Here is a 23,027-nt window from a genome sequence, read left to right on the forward strand (position 1 = left end):
AGAAGTTATAAGGAAAGTGAATTTGAAGGTACATTCACCAAGTCACCAAAACATTAGCAATGCTTATGTTGCAAACATGTCTACAATGTTTGCCATATTAATTTAATATGGGATAATATGTCATTATTTTGATGTATTCCTCTGAAAAAAATCTGTTAGTTCAGCTTTAACATTGAAAAGACTCTCATTTATCCTGATCCACATGTTTTTGACCTGATTGGACTTCGTCAAACATTAAACTAAGCCAGTTTATTGGATCTTTTGCGTCTATGTCACAATGGATGAAAGGTACATCTCACTGCAAACTTTGTGGGCCGCCATTCAACAGATCAAGACTTCCATGCTGATGCAAAAGCGGATCCCATTCAAAGCAGCGTGAGCAGAATTCCCTAACTACTTTGGGAGAACACGTTTATTTATGAGAGCAGCGTGTCGGACCTAATGAGAAACAATGTGCAGCAATTTGTCGCTCGGCTTCAGAAACTAGAGAAAAACAACTTCTACCTGATGGACAACGTTGGTGATTTGGAGACGTGGAGCCTAATCTCCACTTCATTGGAGTTCAAGAGTTCGCTGAGGGATCCTGACTGATCCCACAGCTCCGGATGAAACAACTTCCCTGCTCCACCAATCCTTGAGAGAGCCCATTGTTAGTTTTTGCTCCCTGAATGGATGATGTTAAATAATTAAACAAAATTTCTTTTGAATATCGGGAGCCTAATACTGACGTACTCCATGCATGGGTTGTACTACATAAGCCTAACATTAATTACTTTCTTTGAAACATGGCTCAACAGTTACATCTCAGATAATAAAATAAATCTCTTTTATATAGATGTGATACATGCTCCAGGGGTTGAGGTGTCGCTATATATGTTTCCTCTGATATCGTATCTGAGTTAATCATACCCACAGGTGGGCCTCTGCATTTTGAATGTGTCTTAGTTAAGGTAATTTTTCATGCAAATAAATGTATGTAACTCTTGGTAGCGTATATAGGCCACCCTCTTTGCCAGCAGAAACCTTTAATTGCCTGCTCTCCACCATCAATTCCATCCCCTGAAGAAACAAGATAATTTTGCCAGGTGATTAACAAAAAAACTGGTTAGATAGGTCATCTGATAAAGAAAGAAATATAATTAGTATTCTAAGTTCTACACAACTAATTAATGAGCCTTCTCGAATCACACCTAGAACCCAGTCTCTGCTTGACTGGATACTCGTTTCACACCCAGATAGAATCTTAAGGGCAGGTGTTCTCTCTGGCTGCTTTAGTGATCACTCAATTGTCTACTGTGCATGGAAAACAAAACTATCTACATCACCACCAAGACTAATCAAAATCAGACAATACAAGAACTTGAATTCAGATAAATGTATTAATGATTTCATTGTTATTAATTGAGACAGGTACCAACTAATACAATACCTAATGTACAAGATGCCTGGGATTTTCTGTACACTGAGTTCATTGATGTTGAAGACAGACATGCTCCTTGGAAAACTGCTATGGTCAAGGGTAAACATCTCCCTTGGATCAGCCCTGAACTTCTTACTCTCTTTAGGCAGGGGGACAATGCATGGTCAGTATTCCGTGAGACAAGGGCTAATGCTGATTGGGAAGTAAACAGCCAGCTGAGAAATATGAGCAAGACAACAACCTGTAATGCAAAACTCTAACTACTATAAGAAATGTCTCACTTGTGATTTTAAGAACCCTTAACTGGAACAAAATTAGACCCATTATTAATACATCAGATAAACATTCTATTAATTATTAAGAGTTGCTAATGCAAAACATGACTCTTTATCTATTGCCAAGCATTCAATAGAGATTTCCCCTCTGTCTGTTCTATCTTATTACCTGACTGACCTGGCTACTGTTTTTCTTTAGTAATACAGTGAAGCTGGACTTGATGGTTTAGAAAACAGGTGTATTAAACTATCTTCCCATATTTTTATGTATCCACTTGCTAATTTACTTAATCTCTCCTTAATTACATGTGAGTTACCAGCTGTCTGGAAATGTGCATGCATGACTCCATTGTGTACAGGAGACAATGTACTACAATCATGCCGTATATCCATTTAATGTTCCATCTCTAACGTGTTCGAAAAATTACTTTATAAACACCTTCCATATTATCTCAGTGCAAACAATATCTTATCACCATTTCAATCTGGCTTCAGGTCTAACCACTCTACAACTACTGCCCTACTTAAATTCACCAATAATGTGTTCTCTGCTGCAGATAATGGTGAACTCACAGGTGCAATCTTTATTGATTTGATTAAAGATTTCGATCGCCATCTACTTTTAGATAAACTCCATGCTAAAGGCGATTCAGAAAATGCAGTTCTGTGGTTCAATTCATACCTTCACAACAGAAAACAATGTGTCGTCCTGGGAATAAATCTGATGTGTTCAACAAAACAAAGTCTTATCTTGTGATTTTTGGTACCATACAAAAACTCAAAAAAAAACTTGTTGTGTACCTGTAACCTGTACTGATGGCCCTCCTCTGCATATAGTTGATAAAATTAAATATCTTGTTGCACGGCTTGATTCATAGCAATCAATGCAAATCAACATGCTATACACTGAATGTTCATAAGAAACTTGCCTCTCAACTTATTACGCCTTATTTTTGACTATTGTGATGTAAAATCAGACCATGTCTGGCTTTTTATCACTCACCACTTGTATGACACACTTAAATCTTGACCATCTCTAAATATAGACACACTCAATGGCTTCAACTTATATCTAAAGTCTATTCATATTAATTATCCCCTCTGCTCAGCTGTATTTCTCTGTCCCTCATGCTAAGATAACAAGTGGCAATTTAACCAATTGTAAATATATAATGTATTATTTGTTTTGTGTGTGTATGTGTGTCTGTGTGTGTTGTCTGTCTGCACATTTCCAAATTGATGTCTGTATTTCTGTTTTTTGATTTTGTCATTCCTCTGTTGTTATGTAGTGACAGGACCCCCTTGATAACGGGATGGTGCACCTCAAGGGGTTTATCCTTATAAATAAATTTGAATATATTAAGCAGTATGTACAGTTTGAATGAACATCACTATTGATTTGAGTGTAATTAGGAAAATCCCTGATGTAACTATTTAGACTATAGAATTGCAAAATATCCAGTTAAATGTACTGGTAATGAATTATTCAACGTTTGAAATTTTACCAAGAATACATGCAGTCAATAGCATAGTCTGAGTCAAAGAAATACCATTTTCTTAAAATATATTAGGCACCTATTCAAACACTTCTTCTTTAGTCAAGGAGGAATTCCTGTGACCATTTTATCTGCTTCCACAAAGTCTCTAAATGTCATTAGCAGAAAGAAATGTGCATTGTGGAATTCCTGTTCTTATTGAATTCTGTAATAACTGTGATAGCTCTGGCAGAAATATTCCAAGCATGAAATTAGGGCTTCTGCCACTGTGGCACTGTTAAATTTGAAATTAGAATTTTATTGGAAGGAGAAATGCTAAGAAATTACATGCTAAAGGACTCGCTGATAAAGAAAATAACATACTGTGTATGCAGATACATGCATGGCTGCTTAATCCCTTGTTTGTACAGCTTTCAATTGTAACTAGACTATAAACTCCATCACCCTTCTGTTATGTTAAGTGTTCTGCTTGTCTGTTTTGTTTTATACATGATGTCACCTCTTATTGCTGCCGACAATCTTGATCTTATTTTAGAGAGAGATGTAAAAACTCCAAGTCTTCACCTCAGAGTGCACAGGAATAGCCATCGCAAGAGAAGCGCAAGAATGGCACTCATGAAATTAAGTTAGAAATATAGAGGAGTTGTTTGCCAAGCAGAAGCATGACATGTGCCAAAGCCAGGCATTTTCTGCTGACACTGCTCCTGCCTCTAACATCCCTCCTCTACCTCCTCTCATCTCCCTATCTTTCCACCTCTTTTCAAACTTTCTCATGAAATCCTTTCTCCTCCCATCTTCAAAAACTCGTACTTCCTCCCTCACATGTGCCCCCCCTCCCCCCCCTCTCGTCTCCCGGCTCTCAGATTATGGTGTTGACAGATCCGGAGTTTGAGAGCAGCGTCCTCATCAGCTCTGATGAGGGAGCCAGTTACCAGAAGTATCGCCTCACTTTCTACATCCTGAGCCTTTTATTCCACCCCACTGAAGAGGACTGGGCCTTAGCCTACAGTCACGACCAGAAGGTGAGTTAGTGCTTGATGTCATATCTCTTTACTCTCCTTATAATTCTTTGACAGTTGTTGTTTTTTATAAAGATGAATACGTGCGGGGCAGAGACCAAATAACCAAATGTTAAAACAGTCTCAAAAAGGGGTTTGCCAATATTTAAACACTTTTTTACGTTAATAAGGTAGATGGTGAAGTCACTGAACACTGACCGTCACAAACCTGCTTGTTGCTTGAGTTTGAGAGTTTTACCATCCTCAGCTGCACTGGGAGGCCCGTTTATCTTTCACCACAAAGACTAAGTATACGTTTGAACATGGTTAGAAATGGCAGATTACATGTAGGCTAAATAATACAACTGTGACACACGAGCCCAAATACCTCTCCACTTGTTCTCTCTCCACTTGTCTGTGTCAGAGTCAATTCAAGCTGATTTGTGGAGGGGGGGGTGAAGGGCTGAACCAAGTGTAGTTAGTTGAAGTAGAAGAAAAGATCAAAATTATGGTTGGTAATTTTATTTCTGTACATGAATAACACACTGCATGTATCGGGTGAGATTTAATGTCATTGCAATATATATTTCATAAATAAAGTTAAAATTTCCCAATAGCATGCAGCTCTATTATGATGTGTCTCACAATCCATGCAATGCTATTGAAACTAGAGGTATAAAAAACTGCCTTTCCTGGTCCAAGCACTAATCACGTTCTTGCACATCAGAAACTCTTATTTGGCAGAAGCATTGGATAATATCATGGAAGTTTCTTGGGAAGAACTGCATAAGACCCGGCTTTTACAGGATCTGAGTTAGTGCTTTCGTTTCAGAAGTAATGGCTAGCAAAAAACCACATCAGTCACTTAAATAGATTCTTCACTATAGTGACCTTCACCTGTCTTTGTCGCACAGTATGGAGCTCTTCTGCTCACCATCTTCACACGGTGCTCTTAAGATTGTACCCGACAAAGGTTCACCATTTAGGTCAATGACTCTGACCGGAGAGCCAAAGCCATCGCCCTGCAGGAGGGAGATGGTGCAGGAGTGTGATGATTGGTGAACAGTGGTGGCTGTATCAAACCTGTCACCGGTAAAGCTTTGAAAAGGTTGTCACTCCATGAGCCAGTGTCAGGCTTTTTCTTGGCAGAGCGGATTTACATCATGTAAGATGGAATCCTGCATTGAAAGGTGAACAATTACAAATCTAAACAAAACATCATATAAGTAGAATCACACAGACATGCAGAACTAAACCTGTAGACTGTTTACCATTTACTTAGCCAATCCTTTTAATTAAATGTTTTATAATTTGTGGATGCCATCACCTCTTGTTAATCGGGTAGCATTACTACTACATTACTACAAAATCATTTCCTCCTCCGTCTCACATCTACACATTAACGATTTGGTCACAGAAAGCCAAAAAAGTCTCGAGGATCATAACTTTAATCTGAGCTCGTCTACTTTGCTCCAGCATTAAAACTCAGCATGACGTTTCTGCTGCTGCTATTTCAGAATGCAAGAGCAGCTATTAAGATGAACAAGGTAGCCAGGTTCAGGAGATTCAAATCCCTGTGAAGTTTGGGTAAGAGTGTAGTTGAAAGAGAGGTGCCGTCTGCCTTCAGCCAAAGTTCTCGGCAAACCATAAAATTATTCTGATGGATTGCAAGGAGTAAAAACTACTCATCAGTCACAGTCGTTACATTACAGTCTTTCCTAATGTTAATTAAAAACAGCTCTTAGCAGCTTATATTATCTATAAAAATTACATCGTATACCAAATACGAGGTGCGCCTGGCCCATGACATAAACTCTCAAGATCAATAATGGCAACAGCTATTGATCTCACTGATTAAATGCATCTCAGTCATGAAGGCGGGATATGCATCAAGTAGCAGAGTAGAAAGTTCAAGAAGATGGAGGCTGCTGAGACGGGAATTTGGCAACTCAACATTAACAAAGCAGTCAGGGTCAGTGTGTGCATTGAAGATTCCAGGTAATATGAGGATATGACTAATGTGGCTATAATTTGCATCATCACCAGGACACCTTGGCAGCCAAAGCAAAAGGCTCAGGCATGATTACCACCTCTGCTAGACCCATTTTCATTCCTCTCCTGAATGTGTCATCCACATAGTGCAACCACCTACACAGGGCTGCTTTTTTTCCAATAAAGAACATGTTTTTCATCTAGATACTTAAAAGAGGTTTACACAGATATTGGTTGCTTAATTCAGCCTGATATCCCTTGCAGCCTCGACACTTCATTTTGACCGTTGAGCCAGCAGCGAGAAAGTTTAATATGCTCATTTTCAGCTTGTAACGGCTAATAGTTTTCAGACTGGGTCACTCTGCATTTAATCAGTTGTAAGTTGGTGCTTAGCCGTGGTTAAGTGCAACCCTCAGGACTTAACTTCGAGGCAGGAGTGAAACTCCTTAGCGAGACATCAGAGTCCATGTCAGGATGTATAAGCTGGAATGAAGTATTTGTTGTAATTCTTGATTCTCTTTTATGACTGTAAAAAAATTACATTCGGGTCAGTCCCCTCCTCGAGTAAATGGAGGTATTTTTAGATTTAGCACTCTTATTGACCTTTCCAGGCTCTTATCGCTAGACTGTGAGGGGTTTGTGGAGACAATTACTCATTGATGTATTCCCAAGTTGGCTTCTGAGAATAAGGCCAGTGTTGCTGCTGCCAAGTGAGTGAGTTATGTAAACAGCCTGACACAGGAGAACAGTAGAGGGGAGAAGCTCCACACATAGAATAAATCGGAGTTGTCTTATTGTATTCCCTGTGAACCGTCTGAGCTCTCGGTAGACTGGGTGTTACGGCATCATGCCCAAAATTTTTTTCTTCTTAAGCTGAAACAAGTACAGGGTGTTTCCTAATTTCCTCTCTTTTACATGAGAGTCCTTCCTGCCCTGACGTGAAAACTACAATATTTCTGATGATGTGTTGGCAGATATGGCAGATATTTAGTAGCATTCGAGTGATACTGCAAAAATATAAAATACATTTCTTCAATAGGAATAAAGACAGAAAAATATTTCCCTTTGTGTCACTTGCAGTGGAACCGTAGTCATTTGTAAACAGTAGGTTTCTATCGCAGCAATAAATATTACCATACAGCTGCTTACGCCTCAGCAAACTTGAGAGACAAGGCTGTGACTCTCTAATGGACTGCGTAGTGATTAACTCATCCAATAATTGCATCTGAGACAGAGCTGTACACTGTAATCAAACATTGTTTGCAATTAGCTGTTTCCTTATGTGAATATCTGACCCATGACAGAATGAAATATTTTCTAGCAACTATTTGTCATGAATCATTATTATCTTTATTACTATCATTATGATCCCCACTATTCCTTGGGATGCTATTAAAGACAGCATTTCAGTATTGCACTTCCGGAAGGTTGTAAGAGACAGATTAAGAGAGAAATGATCACAATTGGTGAAGCAGTCTCTGAGATAGCCTGACTTTTAGTTCCTAATGAGGGTCAAACGCCAAAAATACTGCCCATAATGCAACTTCATAGCATCTTCAGCCACCTGTCCTGCCCTTAAATAGGCAGAACTTTCATCCTTAATATCATTTAAATGGGTAAGTTTTATAAAAATTCACTCCTGTACAGTTGTCATTAGGGGGAAATTAGCTATGGAGACAAAAAAACGTTTTCGTACAAGGCTGTAAACATGTTTAATTCTGCTGTAACGTTGGGCGTTTTCACATGGGGGTTTATGGGGATTGACTTCAGTTTTTGGCACTTTCAGGTTGGCTTCATTTTTCAGCCCCGGAGTTTGCCACTTGGTAGAGCATCAATCCCTTTTTCAAATGTGTGAAAATGAAATGCATTGCAGTGCATGAAAATATGAAATACACTATTACTGCCCCCCTCCCCTCTCTAGTTATAGTTTTATAAGTGTGGTTACAGGTTATGTGTGCTTAGGCTCTTCAAGGAGGCTGAGCAGTTTGGAAAATAGGTTACAGAAGACTGGCATTTGACCAGCATCTATTCTTATTCTGCTTCCTATGCATTTTGGAAGGTTTCTTTCCTCTGTGGCTTTAATATCTATGTTCTCTAAATTATTTTGCATTGTGGAGTCTTTTTTTGTGAATGTATGCCCCTTAAAGGAGACCTATTATGCTTTTCCATATTTAATACATAGACATATCTACATTGTTACAATGTTAGACATGCCCAAAGCTTCTAATAATGAGGTAAAAGTAATTAGAAGAAATCCCTGTGAGCAAAAACGTCAGATTTCCTTCTGTTCTGAAAACTCTGTTTTCAACAACTTTTTCTACCAAGGGCTCCGAATGACGACACATGGAGCCAGACGGAGCCGGTTTTCCATAAATGGTCATTTACTCTGTACCGCTCAGTGATAACAACAGCCTGGTAACATGCTTCAGGTCTTGGCCAATCAGAAGACAGTGGGCTTTGAGAGGGGGGGGCTTAAAGAGACAGGAGCATCTACAGCTTGTTTCAGACAGGGGCTGAAATGAAGGCCCACATGAAGGGCCAGTATAAGACAGAAAATGATTTTTTTTTACTTTGAATCATGCAAAGCTGCCATACAAGAGTCACAGAACTACAATATAGGACTGGAAAAGCAGTATAATAGGAAGCAGAGAAGATGCAACTATTTTTCATGAAAAGTGGCAGCAGTATAGAAGTGAGTGTCATTTTCAATAACCATAACAGCACAAATCTTTGAATAGATACACGGTACTTACCCTAATACAAATTGGGAGATTACTGAGCTACAAAAACTCATTTAGTGAAGTTTTAAAATAATCCCCCCAAAAGTCTTTGAATATATAGGCTATGTCAAATTGCATTTGCAGTTTTTTTAGTGATTATGTTTGATGTGTAAAACTACTTGAATGCACCTTTAAAGCCAGTCTACAATGTACTGTAGATGCAGATTACAGCCATATCATATACATAGCATTTTAAATCATTTGGTTTCAGCTATTCCACAAACAAATGCATGACTGACATATTTTGGTTTGGCGCTCATGTTCTAAAAATGTGCCTGTCAGGGACCTGCCACCTCTGAACAGTGGCCTGCCGCACACAGTATTTCCTGCTGGTCTGCTGCATTCTGACCAGCCTGCAGAAACAGAAGTTGAGCACTGACAAACTGAAATTCCCCATCTTCACCTTTCCTTTTAACCCGTAGAAGCAAATAACTAAACTTGCACTTTAGAGAAAGACTGAGACACCAGTATATATTCACACAGCAAGTGTTGAGCTCAACAAGGACAGCGCCTTCCATGATTCAGCTTTAACTTCATAAAGAGTCATCCACATGGAGATGTAGTGCGTTGTCACGCTGCACCGCAGATTACCCTATTTTTTTTACCCATTACCCTTAGATGTTATGCAACAAACTGTAGTTCCAGGCAAAAACTGAATTTTTTAGTTTGTATTTCCACTGAAGGAGCAGCAGTCCATTAGGGCTGACGTGGCTGTTGCAGAGAGCTGGTGTCTCGGTGGTTATAGCAGCTATGTTACTGAGTCTGAACATAAACCCATATGGGATTTAACTAAATGTTTCCATGGCACTGAGTTGGCAACTTGCTGCGAACTAAGTATTAATGTCATAAGTCAGGTGATGGATGGCTCAGAGTGAAACAGTGATGACACAATAGATCATGATAAAATAATCATACAGGGAGGGACCTATATTTGGCAGGTTAATTCTAGACAATAGAAGAGTAGTCTTAGTTTTGAAAAGAAAAAACAAAGCATTGTCAGCTTAGTCAAAATCAGTTTTGTGAAAATGTGCATTCACTATCAAACAAAAGAAAAACACTATTATAAGCCTAAAGGCACATATGAACATTTTACAATACATATTTTAAAAGGAACGAGATAGTGACAGATGTCGCCAGGTCAAGCATGGTTTGATTCATCAGGAAATGTTTGATTGTGGTTTTGTTGCATGTGGCATGATGAAACAGGGAAAGGAGCACTGAAATCAAAGGGAAATTATACAGTAAAGCACTGACGGCCACATGGCAATGAGAGGCAAGCACAACAGATGGAGTAACTCATTCTGATGGAATAGCAGATATGTATCGTCACTCCGTTGTCAAAACAGCAGATGGAGGTGTGCTGCCAAGCCGACAGTGGAGTGTATCAACAACAATGAGGAGAAGAAACTTTTCTGCGACTTGGTAGCCCTTGCTAAAGATTATACTTAAGGCTTTATATATATATATATATAGAACTCTATTTTGATTTGTATGTGTTTTGTATTTCTATGTGAGTTTGTGTTTGTGTTTTTACTAGTGCTAGGTTACGATAAAAAATTTTAATTGCGATTAATCGCATGATTTTCTTGCGATTAATCGGAATTAATCGCATTGTTACGCGTAAAATTGAATAATGATTTCTAAAGTAGTGTATTGCGCTCTTTTAATTTAAATGTACTGCTATACACACAAAAGTGTAATAACATGTGGTTTGCAAACACTTTAAACAAATAAGGTGCTTTTTACCAGCAGTATTCTCTTTACACAGCAGCAATGAAATATTTCTTGTAAATCACAACTGAAACATTAATGTAATCAAATCAAATATTACACCAAAGCTATTTGCCACTGCCAGGCATTAGGGCTACCTTTTATCTAGCTCGTTAAAAAAAAAAGTTACCATCAGAGTCCAGTTTTTTTTGTAGTTTTCAGGTATGTTTTATCAGGGAGCAGCAGAAACAGTCTGTTCAGTAGGGTTGGGACGATGTCTACAAAACTACATTGAAACATCGGGATGGACGATGGCATGGGGGGGGGCTGTAGCGGGGTCGGTGCGTGTGTTCACTCGCACAGACTTCACTCGGTTAAAAACTTGAAATGAAATACAAGCACAGACCAGGTAACGTAAAGCAACATTGAACACAGGGTGCAGATGTTGGTTTCGGCTGTTTGAGTTATTTGATAGGCTGCGTCATTAACAAGCAAGCGGCTCACCTGCCGCCGTAATAACAGATCGCAAATAGAAAAATGATTTGCAGGCTGATCAACATCCCGCTCCTCCTGTGACCCATGGTTTGACTGTATGTGTATTCAGAGCCAGTGAGCAACGGACTTTCCAAATAATAATAATAAAATAAAAATTGCGTTAACGTGCGATAAAATAATTGTCACATTAATTAATTAATGTGTTAACACGATAATAACGCTTTAACGTGCCCAGCCCTAGTTTTTACCAAATACTGTTATTGTGAAATTGTAAAAAAGCAGCGTTGTGTGTAAATCATCCAAAAATGGCCGTAAAATTCACAATGGCCGACTTCCTGTTGAGTTTAGGATATGGGTTCTTGAGGCTTTTTTGTGTGTCTTGATATGATACATGTCCCCAGAAAATTTTGTGCATGTAGGTTGAAACTGGCCAAGGGGCAAATCTTTTCCAAAATTTGTAGGTGGTGCTAACGAGTCATTTTGCCACGCCCATGCGCGAAACCCATAAAATACGTAATTTTTCACCACTTCTGACGTGTGCAAAATTTGGTGAGTTTTCGAGTATGTTTAGGCCCCCAAAATTGAGCTTACTTTGGAAAAAAAAATAAGAAAATAAATATATAATCCTTACAGTTTCATTTTGTATTTCAATTTTTGTAAAAGCTGCCTTTAGCTGTCATGCCAGGCTGGATTACAAATGGGGCAAAGTAGCAACTACCAAAAAGCAGCTACTCCCAAGATCCCCAAAATTCCCATGTGTGAAATTTGCCAATTTCATTAATTGCCAATTTGTTAGGGAAATTGTACCACTTAAAGTACAATGTTTATTAAGCTGGTTTATGCTTTATTAACTAATACCTGTCTTGTAGTGGGGCCAAAATCTATTTTTAAGACCGTAAGGGTTAATTAGGGTTATTTTAACTTTTCACTTGGTGAACAGATGAACAGTAGATTGTTCTGTTGTCATCTAACTGCAAGCATTCAAACTTTCCATGATTCTGAGCACCTGGCTCAGATGGCTCATTCTTGACCATGGTAGAAATTTTCTGAACAGAAGTGTTTCGTTCAACCAGGCGGGAAATCAAAAGTATTTATGCCTGTTCTGATCGGCCATATCCGGCCTAATGCAAGAAACATTTAAATATGAGGATTATGGTGCACATTTTCAGACAGCCTCTCCTGGAAGGCATATATTTATTGCACTTGTTTCTACACAGATAAAGTGTAAAGAATGACAAAAGAAGCTCAAACCCATCTTACTTTCTCAGGTTTTTTGAAGCGGCTCAGATACGAGGACACTCTTGTAAAAGAGATTTTTCATCTCAAGGAGGTTTTTTTATCCTGGTTAAATAAAGGTTTGAATGAATGAATGATACAGTACTTCGTGTCTGATAGAGATTGTGCCAAGATCTGGTTGGTTTAACTAAAGAAAGAACGCTTTTGTCAGTTGATTAGAGGAGACGGAAGAGGGGGAATGTTGTGATAGGGTTGTGAATTGACAAAGCATAAAGAGAGTCCTCCTGGTTAAAATTGAGCTTCATTACTGGTTAGCTATAGCATTCGATACCACGGTCGGATTTCTTTATTATATCCAAAGATCTGGTGAAAGTTGTACTCTTTCCTTAGAGACAATGGTTTAGATGTCCATGTCTTCTGAAGGTGAGAAGCCTTTGGTATTTCAACATCCGTCTTAACCTTTACATGTCGCTTACATGGCCACTGTTCCTTTCAAGCTGTGGGGGCTGTCAGTCCACTTCCAGCTCTTTTTGGAGGAGACCCATAGCTGTCAGGTGAAAGGGATTGAGAAAAGAGGCTGACTGTCAGGAAGCTGTTGGCTGGTGTGTGTGTGTGTGTGTGAGGTGTATGAGATGAGTGCGGGGGTAAGAGCAAGGAAGGGAGAAGAAATGGAGAGAAAGAAATGATATCGCTGATATCCTCCAGTGGCATGACCACAGATGAATAGATATCAGTTGATCTGCTTGTTGTTTGTTTATCGGTTTTCAAACAGGCCTGCGATGTATTCCCCTCTCGTCTGCCCTGCTGACACTGCAGAAGAGCCAAAACCTGATATGACATACTAGGTTAAAATCACTTCTTCGGAACGAGAACGAGTTCCCTTTATCACATTGGCAGAAGTAAGGGAAAAAACTATAATGGTTTGCATATTTATGTTCTGTGGGGGGTGATGTAACAATTTATATCATTCAGTTCCGTTGTCTTTGTGGCATCTGGCAGCAGAATTGATGCAGGGTCTCTGAGCTGTTCTCTCACAGCGAGGAGTCACTGTAACAAGTGTATGCTTTTTGGCTACACATAATTATGACATTTATTTTAGTCGCCATCATCCCACGAGTGAGCCTATCAGTGTGTGGAAACACAGGACAGCAAGAGGGCAAAGAACATCATTTCCCAAACCCTGACAGGAAAGCTCTTGTCACTTCTGTAAGCCAGCGCTGCATGGTAGAAGATACACTGAATTAAAATAAGTGCTACAACTTTGAATCCATTTGTGTTCTTAGTGCCATCGGAAGCTCCTACTACATAAGTGGTTTACTTTTAACTGAGATCAATTTAGATCAATTTATTTGCTTGTTATCTGAGCTTTCTGTAGAAGCGTTCATGATTCTGAGCACTTCGAGGACTTTTGCTTAAAGCTGGGGCAGGCCATTTATTTCAGAAGCATTTTTTGGTTTATTTCTTGAAATTCTCTATACATCCCAACAGCAATCAATGAATCAAAAGCTCTGAGACAAAATGTAAAAAACAAAATATGGTGTATGTGGCTGTCACAGGACCTATTATGGCCTTCAGTCTGAAAGGCATGATTGGCTGGCCTACCTACCTGTGCGCACTCAGCCTTTCTCTCACTGTGCATGAAAATGTGCATTTTATTGGTAGCTGTCTTTTGCCAGTTTCTCAAAACATTGCCTACGCCAGCTTTTAAAGACTTTCCATTGGTTCTTGACTGTGGTTGAAAGCTCCAGATCAGGGGCCTCATTTATAAGACTTTGCGCAGGATTTGCGTCAGAAGTGGCGTACGGATGAAACATAGGACTGGCGTACGCACAGAAATATTCGGATTTATAAAACCGTGCGCACGCACATCCTACGCATTTTTCCCTTAATAAATCACAATCAATTCTAAATGTAGTGCAGCTTTTGCGGCTTCATGTCACGCCCATAGTTGCCCATAAATAGTCCGTGAAACGCCCACAAGTTAATATTCATCGATTGCGAAATCATGGCAAACACAGAGAGGAAATCAAAAAAACGTAACTTCACTCAATGTGAAGTAGAAGTTATCGTTGGCGAGGTGGAAAAGAGGAGAAAAATGTTTTTTGGAGGGCACAGTGTGGGCATTACTAATGCCAAAAAGGCACTTGAGTGGCAAAAGGTTGCAGACGCCGTAAATGCTGTAGCCTCACAACCTCGGACTGTGGCTGAAATAAAAAAGAAATGGTCGGACATCAAAGTCGAGGCAAAAAAGCGTCTAGCGCTCCATCAGGACGGCTCGAGGAAGTCGGAACCGGCTCATAAGCCACTCGTCCTCATTTGCCAACAAGTCTTCTTGCTGTCTGAAGATGCGTTCACTCCGAATCCTTCCATTTGCCACATCTTCTAAGAGCGCAAGATCAGCCATTGTGCGTCATTACGCATTGTGATGGGGCATTTTATTTCCATCCATTTAATTGCATCTGACAAGCTACAGATGTCGGTTATAATCTACTTGGAAATGGGAAATAGTTCAGCGCAAATGTAATTTCTTTCTAAATGGCTGAGACATACGTCATACGTTATTTTATCAAAAATAAAACAAACTAAAGGCATATGCATGAATATTGATTCCGTAGCTGATGAAGACATTTTTACTATGAAAACAACTTTCCCCAGTGGACAAATAATATCTATTTATCTATCTATCTATATATCTATCTATATATCTCCCTAATTATCTATCTATCTGACTGACTATCTAATTGCATCTATATCTGCTCCGCCAGACGGACACATTGGCGAGAATATCAGTTTTGTACATTATTTCGTTCTGTTTACCATCTTATTTATGAGGATGAATTGAAGTATGGTTGAATGAAGTATAACATGCCAATGTTATTGCAGAACATATTTCACTTTTTGGAAATATGTGTTAATTTGCATTTCTGTTGCAGATCGATCAAACGGGTGTTTGTGTAGGCTGTTAATTGTAAGACTTGCTTTGTGAAGTCTTTGTGTTATTTATGAGAGGCAGTATTGCCATTTATTTTACAACGATCTACAGTTTCATTCACTTTCACCTGTTTCTTCCATCTGCCGACGGTGTCGCCATTTCTCATTTCACCCGTTTTTGTGCGTACGCCTGGGTAAGAGCTTGCTTGAAGTACCGCACATTTTACCGTCAAGTTTACTTTTTATAAATACCAATTATTGCGTAGAGAGCGGCGTACGCGTACGCATACGTTTATAAATGAGGCCCCGGGTGAGTAAGTGTGGACCAAGACCTGAAACTGTTTTGTCAACTGCTGTTTTCATGGTCAAAAATAAAATGCATTAAACAAAACTAACTCCAACCCTAACCCTAGCTTTGAAAAATCCTTCTGGGATGGTGGTGTAGATAGTGGTGTCTCAAAGTTTATGTTCACGTGGATTATGGACCGACAGACTTTTGTTCCCTCAGTTTGTTCTTCAGACAGCACTTCTCTGTGCCAATCTCAAGGGACCAAGAGTCATCAGGGCAACAATGTCAGTTTATATCCACCCCAGGTAACATAAAAGCAAATGTTTCTGTTTATTTCAGTTGATTATGCAAAATGAATTATTCAACATGTTCCAAATGCCTAATGACTGCCCGCTCATTCAGTTTTAGTGGTGGTAAAATTTTGCTGATGTTTGTGTAGTCCTTGCCAGAGAAGCAACTAACTAAGTGAAGTTTCTTCTGGTCTGGTTTCTTTTTATACCTCCTTTTTCATTGTTAGTACAGGTGAACTTTGGGGTTGTTTGACTAACACACTCAAACAAAAGCCACTCTTTTCAATTAACCTTGTGTACAATATTTGTTTTTTTCTTTCGTCAACCAGGTTCCCTCAGGCTGCGACCTGTTTGTTTTCAGCACCTTAAGACTTGCAAAAGGGGACATTAGTAATTTACTAATTGGGGTGTGAAATTATAGGGCATCTTTCATTATAAAATGCCATTGCACATTTAGGGAGGAGAAGATTAAAGATTTATGGTTTAAAAGTGCTGTGTTACTAGAAAAAAAAAAGCAATTTTAACCTCTTCCCAAGCCCATATAGTCTCAACCCCATTTCCCTTTTTCCTTTCACAATCCCCCTAATGATCGTAACAGGCCTTGGAGCCCATAAATCTGAACAGTAGGGAAACTAAGCGTCTCATCATTATGCAGCCTCCACCTATCCGCTCAAAGAGCATCCATGTAAGGCCCCCAGGACAGCAGCAGCACTTGTTTAAATCCAATCTCATTTCAGAGAGCTCTTCATCACTTTTTCCCCTCCTGAACCTAATGACGTCCCTGTGCTATATTGTTGTCTTATGTGTAATGGGGATGTGCTCAATTACTCTTCCGCTTGACTAATGGTGATGACTGAGTTAAGTTGACTGAGTCATTTACAGTTGAGGTAATGTTGTTGCTGGCACTTGTTCCCTGAAGAAATCTCCTAGGAGACTCCTGTTGGACAGCTATCACCTTGGCAGGATTAGGGTTCAAGCGTACATCTGTTCATGTCTGTGAATAGATAGTGATTTATCTAACACTGACCTAGTCACAACTTGGTCCATCAGAAGGTCAAAACATTTTTAAAGTATGCCTAATACTTTTCTTGCTGATGTTCCTTCATATACAGTAAAAGGTTAACTAGAACTGTAATGAATCAGAAGTAGAAAAAACATTTTGTATGTCACAAGGCGATGGAAGCTTCTCTTTGGAGCGACTCTCAGAAAGAACAAAAACATACATGTAACATAAAAACTTACATGAATAGAGGCAATGACCCATGTTTCAATTGTTCATTTTAAGCCTGGAAACTAGACTGTGGACATCACATAGGTGGATACATTTAGTGTTTTTCTTGCTGTTTCTTTAGCCTGGTTCCAGACCGCTAAACTGCCACCCCTTCTGGAATTTGTCGAGCAGTACATATAATTGACTAATCAAAGCTTAGTAGGTGGGATTAAGCATGGGGATGCCATCTTCCTAGTGAAAAAAACATTGTTGGGACAGGTACATCACTCAGTACCGATTGGTTAGGACCAAACAAAACAAAAGAACATCCCAACCAAGTCCAATTGCCCTTGTTTTAAACCTTCCTTGGATAAAAGACCAAAAAAAGAAATCAGGTATTATGAACACAGAGTCAGGTTGAACGAATGAAGTGAAACAAAATAGCAATTCAACTCTTTCTCTTTTTGATGCTTGAGAATGAAAGAGTTTAACTTTCAAAATGGACAGATTAATGTTCCAAGGTTTTTTTTTTTTGTTTACAATAGAACTTTTTTTCCTTTTCTACTTCTTTCTGTGAATGCTTTGCAGGGATATACAGAAACCGTTATAGGAACATCTGGATAAGCTCTCCAAGTCAGGGTCTTAGATTTTGGAGCGGGTGTTAGCAGTCAGCAGTGTGAGCCTGGGAAATGGGAAAAAGCTCTGTCGAGGAAAAGTTACTTTAGCTGCTAAGGTTAAGACTGGAAGAGGCTCAGGGGACAACTAAACACATCACAGTGCTGCATGTAATTGCCATTCTTATCTGTTAACTTAGTTACACATACCTGCTAGCATACGCAAACATATGTGCTCAAACACATGTTTTTATTCAGGAACACAACTAAAATAATGTGTCTGCATATCTGTTTCACTGAAAAAGCAGGAATATTTTCCACTAGTGCTCCCATGGGAAGACGATAGCCCACCTAAAATGTGAAAGGAACTAGCGAAACCACCTCTCAAAGAGCCGCACAGTCCCTTCAGTCCTTCAACATGGAAACAGTGTTTGACTTAATCCACCCTAATGATGCAAATTTATGCTGTTAATTATTTCTAGCTGAATTGTATCCTGGCTAAACGTTTTCAGAAATGCAATGGGGACATCAGACTCAATAAAGTATTCAGGGAGAGAGTGGGAAAACATTATTCAGGATTATTTTATTTCTTCTTTCTTCATTCTTTTTCATTTGCATCCAATCCATAAAAAGAATTTGCATTTTCCATTTTGTTACATTCCTAATATGGGTGATATTGTTGTCTGCGGCTATAGATTCTGGTACTGCAGAGTCCTATTTAGATAAGCTCTTTTAATTCAAACCTTATTTAATAGGAAGCACTGAGTCTACATCCCTGAGTGCTTTCCTTTCAAGATTTTTCTGTCATTGTAATCCTCAGCTGACACCTTTTTGCCTGCTAAATAGGATTCTTCATTTAAAACTCTGATATGGACATATACAAAATGGATGTTATAATGTCAGAGTAAACCAGTTGCTGATGAAAGGGCTATTTTTGTCACAGTGTGATTATAGTCAAGAGTGGTTTCAAGCAGGGCCCATACTGTAGCAAAAATAGCATCTATATCACTGGCTATGGCTTATTTCCTTTTTTCTCGTAGTCTTAAGTTCAATTCAATTTTATTTTATTTATGCAGCGCCAGTTCATAAGTTATGTCATTGCACTTTTCATATAGAGCAGGTCTAGACCGTATTCTTTGAAATAATATTTACAGAGACCCAACAGTTCCCACCGTGAGCAAGGAAAAACTCGAAGGTCGAAGGAGTGGGAGTGGGAGAGTGAAAAGGACAGGGTAGTGGTAATAATACAAATATCAATAAAAATGAATAATAGTAATAGCATTATAGCAATAGTAAAGATAATAATAACAATATGTTGTATCAGCGAGTGTCAAGCAGGAACATGGGGACAGTAGGCAGCTTGCAACCACAGATCCAGACTCTACAGCTCTGGAGCCATGAACACCCGCAGAAAGCTACAGAAGGAGAGAGGAGAGGGACAAGAAAGCACAAAACTGTGGTAGAGGGAGGAAGTTGAGTTAGTAACATGCATTAATGGGAAAATAATGCATGGGAGTCATCACCTTTCAAGTCAAAAATCATTGTCAAATTGATTTTGAAATTTACTGTAACTACTTTTTATAAAACAAAGGAAGAAACAGATGTTTTTAGGGATACGTAAGAAATACTCCTCTGAGTGTTTGGGCCAGTGCTTGACTGACAGCTGAGCTAGCAGAAGCACAGAGATGTGTATGAGTGTAACCAACTTGGTGGTAACTGGAGCTTATTAGCTAAGGACACACAATGTGTTGTTTTGCTGCTTGTTCAGCAAGCTAAGGTTCAACACAAGACATGTGTCAATGTTTGTAAGAGGAAAAGGAGACATTAGCTAGAAAGCTCATGTCGACTGCAGTTCAAAGTCTGAGGCTGATTTTGTGTAGTTTCGGGGCTGTAGTCTGGCTGTCAGTCAGAGTCACTGTCAGCCCCTGATAGAAGGGCAACATTACTTCTCTATGCAAATACTGTAAGTTGAAAAAAAGCAATGAAATGTATGGAGCAGATCTGTATGCTGTTACAGAAAATGCAAATGCAATTACAGGTGAACTTTAAATAATAATCGTCTCGCAAAAAAATAGTGTGGTAACCCTTAATTCCAATTGTCAGATCATAATTATTTTCACAAACCAAAACATTATCCACAAACCTTTTCGCAGTGTGTCTGTTTGAACAGATCCACTTCCAGACCTTTCTTGCCCTTGTCTGAAAGGTGGTGTTGTTCTTGAGCCAAAAGGGCTGCTCAGCTGCTGCAGTGCATTTCTCATCTCAATGACTCTCCAGATGGCAGGTATCTTTAGTGTTCAGCTCCCTTGTCCTGAGCTGCGACAGCTCTGCCGCGCTCCACCGGTCTGCTGCAGGCCCACCCTCCCAGGGTACTTTTAATGGACTTTAATTTAAAACACATGATCAGGATAATACAGTGCATTTGCTAGCACAATGGGGATAATAGGGCTCCTTTTCATACATATAGACTTAGCAATTCACAACACAATTATTGCTAGGTAGAGAAAAATTATTACCTTAGGTTACAGCAAACTTCTTTATAACATATACAGATTGTGAGGCAGTGGTTTATGTACATGTTGACCTATACAGTACATGGCAACTGTCAACTACTTACAGTACCAGTGTGAACGCCAGGCAGGTGTGCTGCCTGCTTTCATTTCTTATGTAGCTATCAGGCAACATGCTAGCATAACAAGGAATCACTGAGGGAACCCAGACGTGGTGGTGCAATATGAAAGTGAGCAAAAAACCAGAGGGAATGCTTTCGTTATACTTGACTGGGCACACGTTAGTGTTTGACACTGATAATCATACGGGATGATATTTTATTTGCTGAGCATTCAACAAGTGGTTAAAAATCCAACCATGTTCATGTTCATATGCTTTTTTACTTTATGAAATATATTTTAGAAAAATGCTTTTCAATCTAGATTTTCTAAAGATTTGTCCCTGACTCAGAAATGAGCAAAGCACATATAGACTGTGATAATAACAACAGTAGAGAGGCACACAGTGTGTCTAAAGTCATAAAAATGGCTCTGATTATTTATTTTTATATAATGTGATAAAAAATCACAAGCACATGTGAACCATTTGTGATGAGCTGTAGAAATAATTTCAGTATGCACCTTAACAACCTGTAAAGTGTTAAATAGCATGACACTATCAGGTCAATAACTGTGATATAAGCATAATAATCCCATTGAATATGCTTTCATTAAGTTAAGTGTCTTAACTGTACGATATCAAAGTAAGTGACCGTGCCTATTTATGTAAAATAGATCATGTCTGTCATAATAAAATATGACATGAAATGTGAGGTCTAAATAGCACTTTGACAAAATAATCATAGTTACACCATCTGCTACTAAAGAAGAAAGCAGTGGAAAGTTCCAGGAAAGGCTAGTAAGTGAACAGTAAGTTAAGATTATGCTGTCTAAAAAGGTTTAAATAGACTTTTAACATGTAAAACAGCTTCAGACCACAAAAACCTGTTTATGCATTTGTTACTTTTAAGGTGGATTATTGCAGTTTCTTGCTTGAAGTCCCTCCAGACTCTTCAGCTGATCCAGAATGCTGCTGCGCATGTAAGAACCCTGAAAAAAGATTATATTTCCCCTGTCTTAGCTTCTCTGCACTGGCAAAATCTAGAATAGATAGATTTAAAATCCTTTTGCTCACCTACAAAGCCCTTAATGATCAGGCACCATCTATGTCGAAGTGCTCATAGTACCTTACTACGCTACTAGAACAGCCTCATATCAGACAGAATTGTCACTTCACTCTCCATTTCCATTTTCAGACATTGCTTCCACTCTAACCGATTCCCGTGGGTGAGGGCGATTTTACTTTCCCTAACCGATCACTAGAGACCAAAATATCCACTTGAATCTAACATCTTTTTGAGTCGACAGTGATGCATAAACATGCCAGCAATGATGCCAATATACTTGTTTTATATCAGACAGAATTGTCTGGATCCAGGCAACAACATAATGGTTTTACCGGGGTTTTAAGAGTGGAGTATCAAACCACAAAGTTGTATGCATGTTGAGCACTATTGAGAAGACATGCTGTCTTTGTAAAAATCAATGTGTTAATCAAGGGGGCTATATAAAATTCAAGAATATAATTCAGTAGCCCAAACGTGACAGAGAGAGAAATGGCTCAACCCAGTAGAGTCTGCAAATTCAAAGAGCTGGACCCAGGCAACCACTAGAACGCTGCACTGCCAGAATGCAGGGTTACTTGTGGTTCCTTGAGTCTCCAGAAGTAGAAGGGAACCAGAGTCCAGCTATCAAGCTCCTCTCCTGTGGAACCAGGTTCCAGTTTGGGTTCAGGAGGCAGACACCATCTCCACATTTAAGACTAGGCTAAAGAATTTCCTCTTTGATAAAGCTTATAGTTAGGGCTGGCTCAGGTGAGTCCTGAACCATCCCTTAATTAGGCTGCTATAGGCCTAGACTGCTGGGGGATATCACATGAGTTTCTCTCTCCTCCTCTCCCTCTCGATCTGTATGCATTCTTATCCCAGTAATGCATGTTACTAACTCACCTTCTTCCCTCTCCTGTAGTTCTGTGCTTTCTCGTCCCTCTCCTCTCCCCTTCTGTATCTTTCTGCAGGTGTTTCTGGCCACAGCTGTGGGGTCTTGATCTGTGGTTGCAACCCACCTAGTGCCTTCATGTTCCTTCTCAACACCAGTTACAATTAGTCCTATTATTATTATTATTATTATTATTATCATCATCATCATCATCATCATCATTATTAATATAATTATTAATACTATCATTATTATTACTGTTTATTTAATATTACTACCCCCCACTAGCTTCCCAACCATCATTAGAAATTGGCAATAGTGTTTGTTGGAATATACCACTGAGCTAGAGGTACAGCTCCTAGTGCTACTTCTGATTACTCTCATATGGCTTCTAATTAGGGCTGCAACTAACAATTATTTAAATTGTCACAGTCTGTAAATCCACACAGGAATCTAACTGTCGACAAAGGTGATAAACATGTGCATAGCCTAACTGTGATCATGGCCTAAAGATAGAACAGGTACAGGAAATTATAGACAAGCATATCTTGAATGAACCTGCTTGGCCCAGCCAAACTTTAAAGGAGACCTATTATACTGCATACTGCATTTCCAGTTCTATATTGTAGTTCTGTGACTCCTGTATGGCAGCTTTGCATGATTCAGTCTTATACTAGCTCTTTATATAGGCCTTCCTTTGAGCCCCTGTCTGAAAGAAGCTGTTGATGCTCCTGTCTCTTTAAG

General features: G+C 39.1%; 1 protein-coding gene across 1 annotated transcript in view; it reads left to right on the forward strand.

Moving 5' to 3' along the window:
- The window catches only part of sorcs3 (sortilin related VPS10 domain containing receptor 3), a 133,602-nt gene that overhangs the window by 23,941 nt on the left and 86,634 nt on the right, over positions 1 to 23,027 (forward strand). The window contains exon 3 of the mRNA XM_046047481.1: positions 4,055 to 4,213. Coding sequence (XP_045903437.1) covers positions 4,055 to 4,213 — 159 coding nt within the window. The remainder of the gene's footprint in view (positions 1 to 4,054; positions 4,214 to 23,027) is intronic.

This window comes from Micropterus dolomieu, linkage group LG04 (assembly GCF_021292245.1).
Source record: "Micropterus dolomieu isolate WLL.071019.BEF.003 ecotype Adirondacks linkage group LG04, ASM2129224v1, whole genome shotgun sequence".
NCBI classification, from domain to species: domain Eukaryota; kingdom Metazoa; phylum Chordata; class Actinopteri; order Centrarchiformes; family Centrarchidae; genus Micropterus; species Micropterus dolomieu.